The 12,344-nt window shown below is 53.7% G+C and overlaps 1 protein-coding gene across 2 annotated transcripts in view; it reads left to right on the top strand.

The window, feature by feature from the left end:
- srrm2 (serine/arginine repetitive matrix 2) overlaps positions 1–11,679 on the top strand; it is a 31,995-nt gene extending 20,316 nt beyond the window's left edge. For both annotated transcript variants that reach the window (XM_063062570.1, XM_063062569.1), the window contains 7 exons: positions 695–796; positions 1,417–1,600; positions 1,978–4,610; positions 9,483–9,713; positions 9,815–9,928; positions 10,550–10,648; positions 11,537–11,679. In XM_063062570.1, coding sequence (XP_062918640.1) covers positions 695–796; positions 1,417–1,600; positions 1,978–4,610; positions 9,483–9,713; positions 9,815–9,928; positions 10,550–10,648; positions 11,537–11,546 — 3,373 coding nt within the window. In that variant the 3' untranslated portion in view covers positions 11,547–11,679. The remainder of the gene's footprint in view (positions 1–694; positions 797–1,416; positions 1,601–1,977; positions 4,611–9,482; positions 9,714–9,814; positions 9,929–10,549; positions 10,649–11,536) is intronic.
- Positions 11,680–12,344: the final 665 nt, after the last annotated feature.

The following is a 12,344-nucleotide window of genomic DNA, read 5'->3' as shown; positions in this document are numbered from 1 at the left end:
CCCAGCACCTCACACCCTTGTCCCTCACAGATATCGCAGACCAAGATTACAACCCCACTCAGCCTCCATCCCAGCCCGAAGTTGCACACCCCTTACCTTCTGTCCCAGACCAACAATACAACCATGTACCCCTACCCCATCCCAAACCGACATTACACCCCCACACCCTCCGTCACTGACCGATGTTACACACCCCTCTCCCTCCGTCACGGACCGACGTTACACCCCCACACTGACCGATGTTACACCCCCACACCCTCGGTCACAGATGGATGTTACACACCCCTCACCCTCCATCCCAGACCAGCCACCCTCCACCCTCGGTCCCAGACCAACGTTGCACCCTACCTCACCCTCTGACTCAAGCCAGTGTTACACACCCTCACCCTCCGTCCCAGACCGATGTTGTACACTCTTAGTTGCAGACCAACATTACACCACCTAAACTCCCATCCCAGACCGACATTACACCCCTTACTCTCTCCCCAGACTGACTTTTCATCTCCCCTGGTACTCCATCCCAGACCAGATTACACCCACTCACCCTCCATTCCAGACTGAAGTTACCCACCCTACATCCCTATTCATCTCTGTTTAGGTCTTTCATGCTCCCTCTTGCCGTGTTTGAACTCAGTGCCTGCCCCTGTCGGCTCCCCATCAGCATTCTCCTGTCTTCTCCCCCACCCCTCCACAGGAGCAAGCCTCGTTCCCCACCCCGCAAGCAGGCCAGAGCAGGAAGCCCCTCCTCCTCACGTGGCTCTTCGTCGTCTCGGAGCTCCTCTCTGTCAGTGAGCAGGTAAGCAAGTCTCTACTCCTTCCCATATCTCCTCAGCACCCTCACGTCCCTCTCCTCCCTCCCACACCCACTTTTCTGCTCTCCCTCCCCCCCGTTTCTCCTCCATCTGCCCTGCTCCATGTTCTCTCGCTCTGAGGAGTCAGGCTGATGGGTTATGGAGGATTTCACTCAAGACCTGCCAAGTGTTTCTCCACTGAGTGGGTATGCTCCTACGGGCTTTCAACAATCCACTAAGCTGGTGGGGGTGGGGTTGCTGGAGCAAAATGCAGGAAAAGTTGCAGTGAAACGTTCAGTGTCATGCATTCTTTTGACCTGTTTCCTGACTGCTTGCTTGTTCTCCCCGCTTAGCAGACTGCCCAAACTCCTCAGGATCGTACTGTCTCCCAGTTTCCCTAACTGCTTCACCCCCAGGGCACACCTTGTATGTGACCTTCTCTGCAGAGTTGGAGTATCCTTCATTCCTTCCCTGGGATGGGGTGCAATGTTCCATCTGGGCTTGGGGGAGTGGGAGTGGGTGGGATGGGAAGTGAGAATAGGCATGGTGAAAGGATATTTCCCCCTAACAGTGTTCTGACTTGTGTTTCTTTTTATTGAACCTCCACCCCCCCCCCCCTTTCCAGGTCCCGAAGCCCCCGAAAAGAAGCCAGAGCTGCTGGGGGCAGCTCCTCACCCTGGGCGGCCCCCGGGCCAGGCGGGGACTCACGGGGAGCCGAAACAGCAAGGAGGGGAGAGCGGGAGGCCACAATGAGAGGGAGAAGGAACGGGAGCCGCAGCCCCAGTAACCGGACAGCCAGGGGCAAGCAGGTGAGTACCATGGAGCCGGGGTGTAGGGAGAGTCGGTGAGGGAAAGTGGGTGGTGGGAAGGCAGAGTCGGTGCTGTGGAAAGGGGTTAGGGAACTTAGTCGGGGGAGAGTTGGTGATGGTGCGAGTGTCCATGGGCTGTGGCATTGGGTTCTGTGGGGGGTGGGGGGTGGGGGGAGAGGAAGGTTTCCAGGGAGTATCATGGGAAGTTTCTGTGAGGGGATTCAGTACGAGGGTAGAGTCGGTGATGGGTGAGAGTGTCCGTGAGGGGTAGGAGAGGATTCAGTTGATCACAGACGTGACGGCGTAGGGCTGAGAGGAGGTGATTTGGGGGTTCAGTGACGTACCCTTCAAACTCCCTACCCCATTCTGTCTTCCAGAAGCCAGCAGACCTCTCGCCTGCCAGGAGATCACAGCCCCCGTCCCCCTCTCCCTCTCCCTCCCCGGCTAGGAGAGGGGATGTTTCCTCCTCCCGTTGGGCTGAGTCCCGGGGCTCCCCCTCCCCCGTGAGGGGCCGGAGGAGCTGCCCCCCACGCGGGGCACACTCCTCCCCTACGGCTGACGGGGTGGCGACCAGCCGGGAGAGGTCATCGCCGAGCGCTGCTGGGTCACTTGCCAGAGTTCCTGCCCAGAGGAGCCAGTCACCACGACGGCACAGCCCCAGCCCGGCCCCCAGGAGCAACGGGTCGTCGCGGCGGCGGGAGAGGTCATCGCCGAGGAGGAGCATCTCACCGCCCCTGCGCAGGAGATCGTCATCAAGGCTAACTAGCAGGTCGCCGCGGCGACTGAGGTCATCACCAAGGAAGTCTCGGGTGTCACCAAGGAGGGAGAGATCATCACCACGACGCAAAAACTTGTCACCGAGGCGCAGACGGTCATCATCCAGGCCAACTAAAGCGTCTCCAAGACGTGAGAGATCATCACCGAGACGTGAGAATTCATCGCCAAGGCGGTCTAAAGCATCACCAAGGCGCAAGAGGTCATCACCAAGGCCCGAGAGGTCACCACCAAGGCAGTCTAAGGAATCACCAAGGCGACTAAAGTCATCGCCAAGGCACAATAAGTCATCACCAAGACGTGAGAAGTCATCTCCAAGGCAATCTAAAGCATCACCAAGGCACGAGAGGTCATCGTCAAGGCAGTCCAAGGCATCACCAAGGCGAGTAAGGTCATCGCCAAGGCGCGAGAGGTTGTCGCCAAGACAATCTAAGGCATCACCAAAACGAGTGAAGTCATCACCGAGGCGTGAGAGGTCGTTGCCAAGACAGAGCAAGTCGCCAAGGCGTGAGAGGTCATCACCACGGCAATCTAAAGCCTCACTGAGACATAGTGAGTCCCCGAGGAGCAGGAGCCCCTCTCTGAGGCGGGAGAGCAAGTCCCCAAGACGCAAGAGCCCATCTCCCAGACGCCAGGGCCCCTGCCCCAGACACAGCCCATCTCCCAGACGCAAGAAGTCTCCCAGGCAGAGCATAGATGCAAGACGCAAAAGGCCACCTAGGCGCAAGAGCTCATCTCCCAGACGCAAGAACCTATCTCCCAGACGCAGCAGATCCCCCAGATGCAGCAGCCCATCACCTAGACGTCAGTGCCTGTCTTCCAGACGGAGCAAGTCCCCAACACATCGGAGCCCATCTCCCAGATTCCAGGGCCACTCTCCTAGGCAGAGCAGATCTCCACGATGCTGGGTCCCCTCTCCCCGGCGCCGGAGTCTTTCACCCAGACCGAACAGATCCCCAAGACACTGGGTCCCTTCTTCCAGACGCCAGAGCCCTTCTCCCAGGCGCCAAAGCCCTTCTCCCAGGCGCCGTAGCCCTTCTCCCAGGCGCCGTAGCCCTTCTCCCAGGCGCCGTAGCCCTTCTCCCAGGCGCCGTAGCGCTTCTCCCAGACGCCGTAGCCCTTCTCCCAGGCGCCGTAGCCCTTCTCTCAGGCGCAGGAGCCCTTCTCCCAGACGCCGTAGCCCTTCTCCCAGACGCCAGAGCCCTTCTCCCAGACGCCAGAGCCCTTCTCCCAGACGCCGTAGCCCTTCTCCCAGAAGCCAGAGCCCCTCTCCCAGACGCCAGACTCCTTCTCCCAGACGCCAGACTCCTTCTCCCAGACGCCAGACCCCTTCTCCCAGACGCCAGAGCCCTTCTCCCAGACGCCAGAGCCCCTCTCCCAGACGCCAGAGCCCCTCTCCCAGGCGCCGGACCCCTTCTCCCAGGCGCCAGAGCCCCTCTCCCAGGCACCAGAGCCCCTCTCCCAGGCACCGAACCCCTTCTCCCAGGCGCCAGAGCCCCTCTCCCAGGCGCCACAGCCCCTCTCCCAGAAGCCAGAGCCCCTCTCCCAGAAGCCACAGCCCCTCTCCCGGGCGCCAGAGCCCCTCTCCCGGGCGCCAGAGCCCCTCTCCCGGGCGCCAGACCCCTTCTCCCGGGCGCCAAGGCCCCTCTCCCGAGCGTCAGGGTCCCTCTCCCAGGCGTCAAAGCCCCTCCCCCAAGCACCAGACCCCCTCACCCAGGCAAAGCAGGTCCCCGAGACGATGGGTCCCATCTCCCAGACGACAGACCACTTCTCCCAGACAACCCAGAGAGCTGGGGGGCTGGAGCCAGCCGGCAGACATTCCCTGGTCTCTGACAGTTTGTCCGGACTCCCGGAGGGAGAGTCCAGCTGTCAGAAGCCCCCCTCCTGTATTGCCGGGGACAGGTGGAGGAAGGGACCCATCCCCGTCCACTCCCCATGGCCCTCCACCTGCTGTCTCCCCAACAGGGCAGGGAAGAGGGCAGGAAGGCACCCCAAGCAGAGAGAGCCCCTCCCAGGGTCTGCCTTCCTCACCTCCAAACTCCAGACCTCAGGTGACTGCCTCCAAAAGGAAGCGCCGAGGATCTTCCTCCTCGTCCTCGACCACCTCCTCTACTTCCTCCTCATCCACCTCCTCTTCTTCCTCCTCTTCCTCCTCCTCCAGCTCCCCTGCCTCGGGGAGCAGCCGCTCACCTTCAGCTGCCAGGAGGGACCGAGATCACAACAGACACAGGAAGCGGTAAGTTGGGTGGACGGGGGGAGTTCATGGGGCAGGGGAAAGGAGGGCGTGTCATTCAGCCTGATTCATTCCTCAATTAGGTGCGAGCTTGCCAGCATTTATCATCTATCCCTAATTATCAAGAGTTAGGGTATCCTGGAAGATTTCTTAAATCTATATGTGAGCCGTACAACGAGAGGAGGGTCCATCCATGAGCCTGGCCTGGTGACTGACCTTTCAGTGAGTGAGCTGTTAGGGAACACTGACCATAACTGTTTGACTTTTAAGATAGATGTAGATGGGGATAGGTATGGTCCTTGTGGAAGAGTTTTAAATTGGAGTAGAGCAAATTACAAGGGCATTAGACAGGTACTTAAAAGTTGTGATAGCCGGGGGTGATAAAGGGGACAAGCTCCCACTACCAGTTAAATGCTCCCAATGGTGTGCACCTCAAATAACCTCTGACAACCCAAGTCCAGCTCCTGGTCTTCACATGTAGCTTAGCTACTAAGCCCAGCAGAACCGTTTCTACTGACAGGAGAAGGAGCAAAGGCGGGTTACTGGCACCTTAAAACCAGTCACCTCGGGCAGATGGGGCTTGTCAGCCATGGTTGGTTGCTCACTTAGGAGAAGGAAAATTCTGATCTCAAACCTCCGCTGCCTTGCAGCTACACCCACTCACGGGGAAGGCTTTGGGAGTAAACCCCAAGGGAAAATTCCGGAGCTGGAGTCCCTAAGGCAGTCCAACATTGAGTTTGATGCTGACTGGCAACTCCTGCGATGCTGCTGGTACCAAACTGTATCGGCCTCTGCCGTTTCTTTGGGTTCATCAGATGTGTGGAGAGGGGGAGTTGCCACAAGGGCAGCAGCTTGCTCTCCATATCGTACTGCCCAGTCTTGCGTATCTAGACAGCTAGGATGCGATATCCATGGTCAACTTTGACTGACAGAGGTCTCAGACCAAAGGCAGGAACTAAGAAGTGTGAATTGGGAACACCTTTTCTCTGGCAAGTCCACATCAGATATTAAAGATCAATTGCACAGAGTGCAGAAAAAGTATGTTCCTGTTAGAAGGAAAGACAGGGATGGAAAAATAAGAGAACCTTGGATGTCCAGAGAGGTGATGAATTTCGTCAAGAGAAAAAGGAATAGTGTCTAAAGCTTCGGAAGGTAGGATCAGACGAGCCACATGAGTTTAAAGAAGCCAGAAAAGGACTAAAGAAAGGAATTAGAAAAACCAGGAGGGGCCATGAAAAGTCCTTGGCAAGTAGAATTAAGGTGAATCCCAAGGCATTCTACACATACATCAAGAGCAAGAGGCTAACTAGGGAGATGGGGGGACCACTCAAGGATAAAGGGAGAAACATTTGCTTGGATGCAGAGAATGTGAGTGAGGTACTTAAAGAGTACTTTGCCTCAGTATTTAACAAGGAAAAGGATATGGAGGAGGTTTACAAGATTATGAGAAGCGTAGATAGGGTGGATAAAAGAGTATCTGTTTCCCAGGGTTGAAATGTCTAATACCAGAGGGCATGCATTGAAGGTGAGAGGGGGTAGGTTCAAGGGGGGGGGTGTGAGGGGTGTTTTTTTACTCAGAGAGTTGTGGTTTCCTGAAATGCACTGCCTGGTATGGTGGTAGAGGCAAAATACATTAGGCTTTTAAGAGACGTTTGGATAGACACATGGATGCAAAGAAGATGGAGAGATATGGACATTGTGTAGGTAGGAGGAATTAGTGTCTGCATGTTTTAGATTTATCTTTGAGCTGGTTCAGCACAACATTGTGGGCCAAATGGCCTGTTCCTATGCTGTACTTTTCTGTGTCATCACCCATCTCTAATCACCCTAGAGAAGGTGGGGAACTTCCCAGCATTTATTGCCCATCCCTAATTGCCCCTTCAAGAAGGCAGGAGGTCTTGCCAGCATTTATCATCCACTCCTAACCTCCCCTTGAGAAAATGGGAAACTTGCCAGCATTTTTCACACATCCCTTGTCGCCCTTCGAGAAGGTGGAAATGAGCCCCCTCCTCAAATCTATCCCTTCTGATGTTGGGCTCCCATGGCACCATTGAGGGGGGAATTACCTGCATGAGGCCATTCAGCATTTCACAACCAGTGCCAGCTCCCAGTAATGCAGTCTCATCACTCCCAGTTCCCCACTGCACTTCTCTTCTGGGCTGACAGTGATATGTAGGGCAGGCAATCAGGCCCTTGTCCCTGTGTCTGTGCCAACCTCAACGTCGATGTATCTGAACCTGTCTCCCTACACAATGTCCCCATCCTGCATTCTCTGCACATCCACGTGCCTATTTAACCCTCTTAAACACCTCTATCGTAGCTCATTCTGCCACCACCAACACTGGCAACACTTTTCAGGCACCCAGTCTATGTAAAAACAAACACTACTGGCCCCGCACATCTCCTTTACCTTCTCTTATCATTAATGTGAGGAAAAGATCTATGCCTCTCATAAACTTAAAAACTTCTATCAGATTCTCTCTGAGCCTTGGCCACTCCTGAGAAAACAGACTGCTGCCAACCTCTCCTTGTAGCTCATAAACACAAATCCAGGCAGCAACCTGGTGAACCTCTCGTGTACCCTCTTCAAAGCCCCCACAGTATCCTGTAATGGGACCACCAGACTATGTACAGAGTGACTTAAGGTTTTATACAGCTGCAGCTTGACTTCCAGACCCATAGTCAACGTACTGACTGATGAAAGCAAGCATTTTTCACATCTTCTTCACCACGCTTATCTACTTGTGCAGGAAGCTGTGGACTTGCACCCCAAGACCCTTCTGTACATCAATGCTGTTAGGAGTCCTTCTGTAGATTGTATACTTTCTCCTTGCATTCAGCCTCCCATTTCCACCAATTAAACGTCATCTGCCATTCCTGTACCCTGATTTACAACTGTTCCATGTTCTGCTGTATCCTCTTGACAGCCTTCCTCGCAATCCACAACTCCACCAATCTTGGTGTTGCCAACTTCCTAATCAGTCTACCAGCATTTTCATCCAAATCATTTCCATATGGGACGTCCCGTTAGAAGTGGGTGGGATTGCACTTGGAGTACTGTCTACAGTTCTGGACTCCCAACTATGGAAACATGGGATTAAGTTGGAACGATTCACAGCAATGTTAGCATGCAGATCATTTCACTCTATCAGTACATTGAGGTAGTACAGGGGAAAAACAATGATAAAATGCAGAATAATGTGTCACATTTACACAGAAAATGCAATGCAGGCAGACAAGATGCATGGGCTATGACGAGGTAAATAGTAAGGTCAGGAGTCTGCCTTATTGCACTAGGGAAATAGAAGTTGTCCTTCAACCTGATAGAATGTTCTTTCGGGCTTCTGTATGTTCTGCCTTACCAAGAGGGGAAAACAGAGAATATCTAGGGTGGATGGGGTCTTGATTATGTTGGCTGCATTTAGTGAGACAGTGTAGACAGATCTACCACTCCAGAGAAAACAACCCAACTTTGTCCGACCTCACCTCTGATCCAGGAAGCATCTTCTGTACCCTCTCCAAAGCCCCCACATCCTTCCTGTAATGGGCGGCCAGGTGAAGCCTGCTCAGAGTGTCGTAGTAGGCTTACCGAATGTTGGGCTCAGTGCCTTGACAGATGAAGGCAAGCGTGCCAGATGCACGCTGAGCAAAGTTTTATAAACCTGCAACATAACTTTCTAACTCTTGAACTCAGTTCCTCAACTAATAAAGGCAAGGCCTTCTCTACTACCCTATTGACCTGTGCAGCCACTTTCCGGGGCTTGCGGTCTTGGACCCCAAGATCCCACTATTCACACTGTTAAGGGTCCTGCCATTAATGGTGTACTCTCCCTTTAAACTTCATCCCCCAAAGTGCAGAACTGCATACTTGCCCAGATTAAAATGTCTGCCATTTCTCCTCCCATATCTACTGTACGTCTGATCTATATCCCGCTGTGTCCTTCGGCAATCTTCCACACTACCCACAACACCACCAATCTTTGTATTGTCTGCAAACTTACTAACCCCCCCATCCACGTCTTCATCTGGGTCGTTTATATATAACACTGTTATAACTACTCTGTGTTCATCTTGTTAACCACTTCTGGGCCCTTTCCAGAGCCTCAAAGGTCTAATATAGATAAAGCTCCAAAACAGAAAGGTGTCATTTTGGTGGGGTTATTACCATCGATTTCCTAATAACTAGTGAGAGAAGAGAGGAACAGTTATGCAGACAGATTATGGGAAAGTATACAAGTTACAGAGTTGTCCTTGTGGGTGATCTTAACTTCCTCAGTATTGCAAGAGACTTGGGCAGTGTGGAATTTCATGGATTCAAGCGAGTTTCTTGCAACAGTAATGTATGTTGTCCAACCCAGAGGAGGGAACAAACCTGGCCTGGCTTAGTGGGGAAATGAGCCCGGAAGATTTACTGCCTTTTCAATAGGGGGAGCATTCTGGGAATAGCAGTCACAACTCAAGTCAATTCATGGACTATGTTTTCAGGGGGGAAGGTAGCTATGATGGGCTTCCCTGCAGTCTAACAGCAGGTTTCTATCTCCCTCACCCTTCCCCACCCCATCCATAGGTGTCTGGCCTTCAATATGGGAGGGGCATTTGGGAATAGCAGTCATAACCCAAGATAACTCATGAGCTGGATGCAGCGGTCAACTCCACTATAAGCTGGCAGTAGGTCTCCGTCTCCTCCCTCCGTTCCCACCCACAGACGACTGGTCTGTCAGTGGGGGGATATTTTGGGAATGGTGATCACAGTTCAAGTTAACTCGAGTTCCGGCAGGGGTGGTGGGGGGGGGAGGCACTTGGCAGTTGACTTCCCCGTGATCTTCACAATGTGTTTCTCTCCCTCCCCCCTACCCCCCACCACCACATCCACAGGGGACCCAGCTCATCGCAGGACAGAGGGAGGCAGAGATCAAGCAGCGGGACCAGGAGAGGGGGAGCGGCTGGCACGGCCCAGGGTCGGGCTGGATCCCGGCACTCCCGCAGCAGGAACCCCAGGCGACACCGCGCTGGCAGCACGTCCTCCTCCAGCTCCTCCTCCCTCTCGCGGACGCGGCGGAGGCGCAGGGAGCGGCCCAGGAGGACGCCCTCCCCTCCTCGAGGACGGTGAGTGGTAGGGAGAGAGGGAAGGAGTGGATGGGTCTGCTCCTAGGACATGCTCACATCCATACTGATCTAAATGGAAACATATTCCCTCCCCACCACAGGCGGTCACGCAGCCCGAGGAAGCCCATCGACTCACTGAGGGATTCCCGGTCGCTCAGTTACTCACCAGTGGAGCGGAGGCGAGCCCAGGCATCCAGGGAATCCCATCGGCAGCGGTATGGTTCCCTGGTGGGAGCTGGGATTGGGTGGGATATTGGACAGCATAATATGTTCGGATTGGGTGGAATAGCAGAGGTGCGCGTCGGGTGTGGATGTTGGAAAGTGCAGGGTGGAATATTGGGTGTGGGATATCAGAGGGTGTAGGATATCTGGGGTGTGGGATATTGGGTGCAGGGAATTCCTTATTTGAGGGTCTATGTGTGGAGATGGGATATTGGAGGGTGTGGGTGGGATATCAGGGTGTGAGGGTGGGATATTGGAGGATGTAGGATATCTGGGGTGTGGGGTATTGGGTGGAGTGGAGATGGGAATCAGACTGGATAGGGTAGTGGAGGAGATGGGATTTTGGAGGTGTATTGTGTGCTGTATTATATTGGACGGTGTTAGGAGTGGGTTATCGAATGATGCGGGGAGATGATCAGACTAAATGGGATATCGAAGCTGGAGGCAGAATGCAGAAGGGTGGGGATTGAGGGCAAGATGGGAGCCGAGGGTCAAGGTTGTGAGGGTAGGGCGTTTGAGAGTTGGGGGGTTCTGAGGGCTGAGGATGGGACAGTTAAGTTCATAGGTAGCTGTGGGTGCCCCTCTAGATTGCACCTTTCCCTCTCCCCCCACAGGGAGCGGGAGCGTCGCCACAGGCGGTCGGGCAGCCAGTCACCAGCCAGGAAGAGGCATCACGATTTCCCGAGTCCTCGGGATCGGCGGAGGTACCGGAGGTAAGTAATGGTCTGGGTCTCAGCAAGTCCCCACCCTCCCCTCTCCACTCACTCCCAGTGGTATCCCCCCCCTTCCCATTATCTCCCACCATCTACATCCCCAGTGGGATCCCACTGTCCACACTCTCCATACAGCCAACCATCTATTACTGAAGGGTCAGAGATTCCCCAGCCGTTCTCACTGACCTCCAGAGTGCGCCATAGAGGGCTGGACTGCCCTGGTTACTCCCCCTACGCAAATTCAAAATCAGCCGTGGACGCCTTTTTCTGAATGTTTTTCACAAATAATGAATTAATAATGTTATGAATGCAGTGCCTAGACACTCAGCACCCCTCCTGATTAAAGGCTACACATTTTCCACTTGTGTAGCCACCTGGACCCCATGTTTCCTCTGTACCTTGATGCTTATAAGGGACCTTCCATTGTTTATGTACTTTCTCCTTTCATTTGAGCTCCGTGCCCGGTACCAAGGGAACCTAATACCGTGGTCCTTTGCCCAGCCCCAGCACATCCCACAGCGTGCTCTCGTTAGCCTGGAATATGCATCAGTCAGCAGCGTTCCTTAATGGCCACCTTGCTGTGTGCAGAGACCCACAAGAGAGGTGTCTCTCTGAGTTGATTTCTTGCAAGCAGCTTCTGAAGTTTGCCTCGGTGTGTTTGAGTGTGCATCTGTGTACAAGATTGTATTCACCACACAAAGACACGGCAAGAGAATATCACAGAGAGAAAGCATCACAGTGAACGAGAGTGTGTGTGAGTGGCCACCCATAGAACAGAGATTCTTCCATTAACAAAGCTGCCGGGGATGCATGGAGACGGGACCCGCTTCCCCACACGCCCTCCAATTATATCACCCTTCTGATTCCTCTCCCTGTCATCTCTCCCAGGTCTCCTTAGACCAGGAAATGGCTCCAGTCGCTCCTCTGTGTTTTCAGCAATGGAGATCGTCGCCCCGAGGTGCTGGCGGACTGCTGAAAGACTATTTGCCCTTCCAGACTGTGAAAAGTAAATCCTGTATCGTTAACTTCTTTCCCCCGTTGTTTATTTTTTATAAGATATCCTTTTCCTGTCTTCTTAAATGCCGGCCTCTATGCAGGGAGACCCTGAGAAATTCAAGAGGTTCTGTGGACAATGACAGGCCTGGCCAGGTGGTGTGGAGGGAATAGTCAAGACTCAACCATCCCCCTCCCCAAACATGGTGGGTACTGGAGGGCAGGATTTCAACAGACACCACTGGCCTCACAGGGAGCTTCAATAACCAAGCTCCAGTCTTGCTTAGATTTTGTATGATCCACAGTTTGTTGTTTACCCCTTCCTGTTACACTGAAACACCCCCTTCACCACACAAAGACAAATAAAAGTTAAAGGTTGAACAATGCTTTCTTAAACAAGTGTCTGTTGGTGGTGTCAAGTCATTGAATTATTGTCTGTGTGTTTCATTCCTCTCCAACTCCTCTCTCCTCCCCTCTCTTAATATCTGTACAGTGACCATTGTCTCTCGGGGAAGATCTGTACACTTACCAAGTGTCTCTCGGGGGAAATCTGTACAGTGACCGGTGTCTCTCAGGGGAGATCTGTACACTGACCTAGTGTCTCTCGGGGAGAATCTGTACAATGACTGGTGCCTCTCGGGGAAGATCTGTACAGTGACCGGTGTCTCTCGGGGGAGATCTGTACAGTGACCGGTGTCTCTCA

The sequence above is a fragment of the Mobula hypostoma genome, chromosome 11, assembly GCF_963921235.1.
Source record: "Mobula hypostoma chromosome 11, sMobHyp1.1, whole genome shotgun sequence".
In the NCBI taxonomy this organism is placed as follows: domain Eukaryota; kingdom Metazoa; phylum Chordata; class Chondrichthyes; order Myliobatiformes; family Myliobatidae; genus Mobula; species Mobula hypostoma.
The sequence above is the reverse complement of the archived record's forward strand: the minus strand, read 5'-3'. Positions and strand labels throughout refer to the sequence as shown.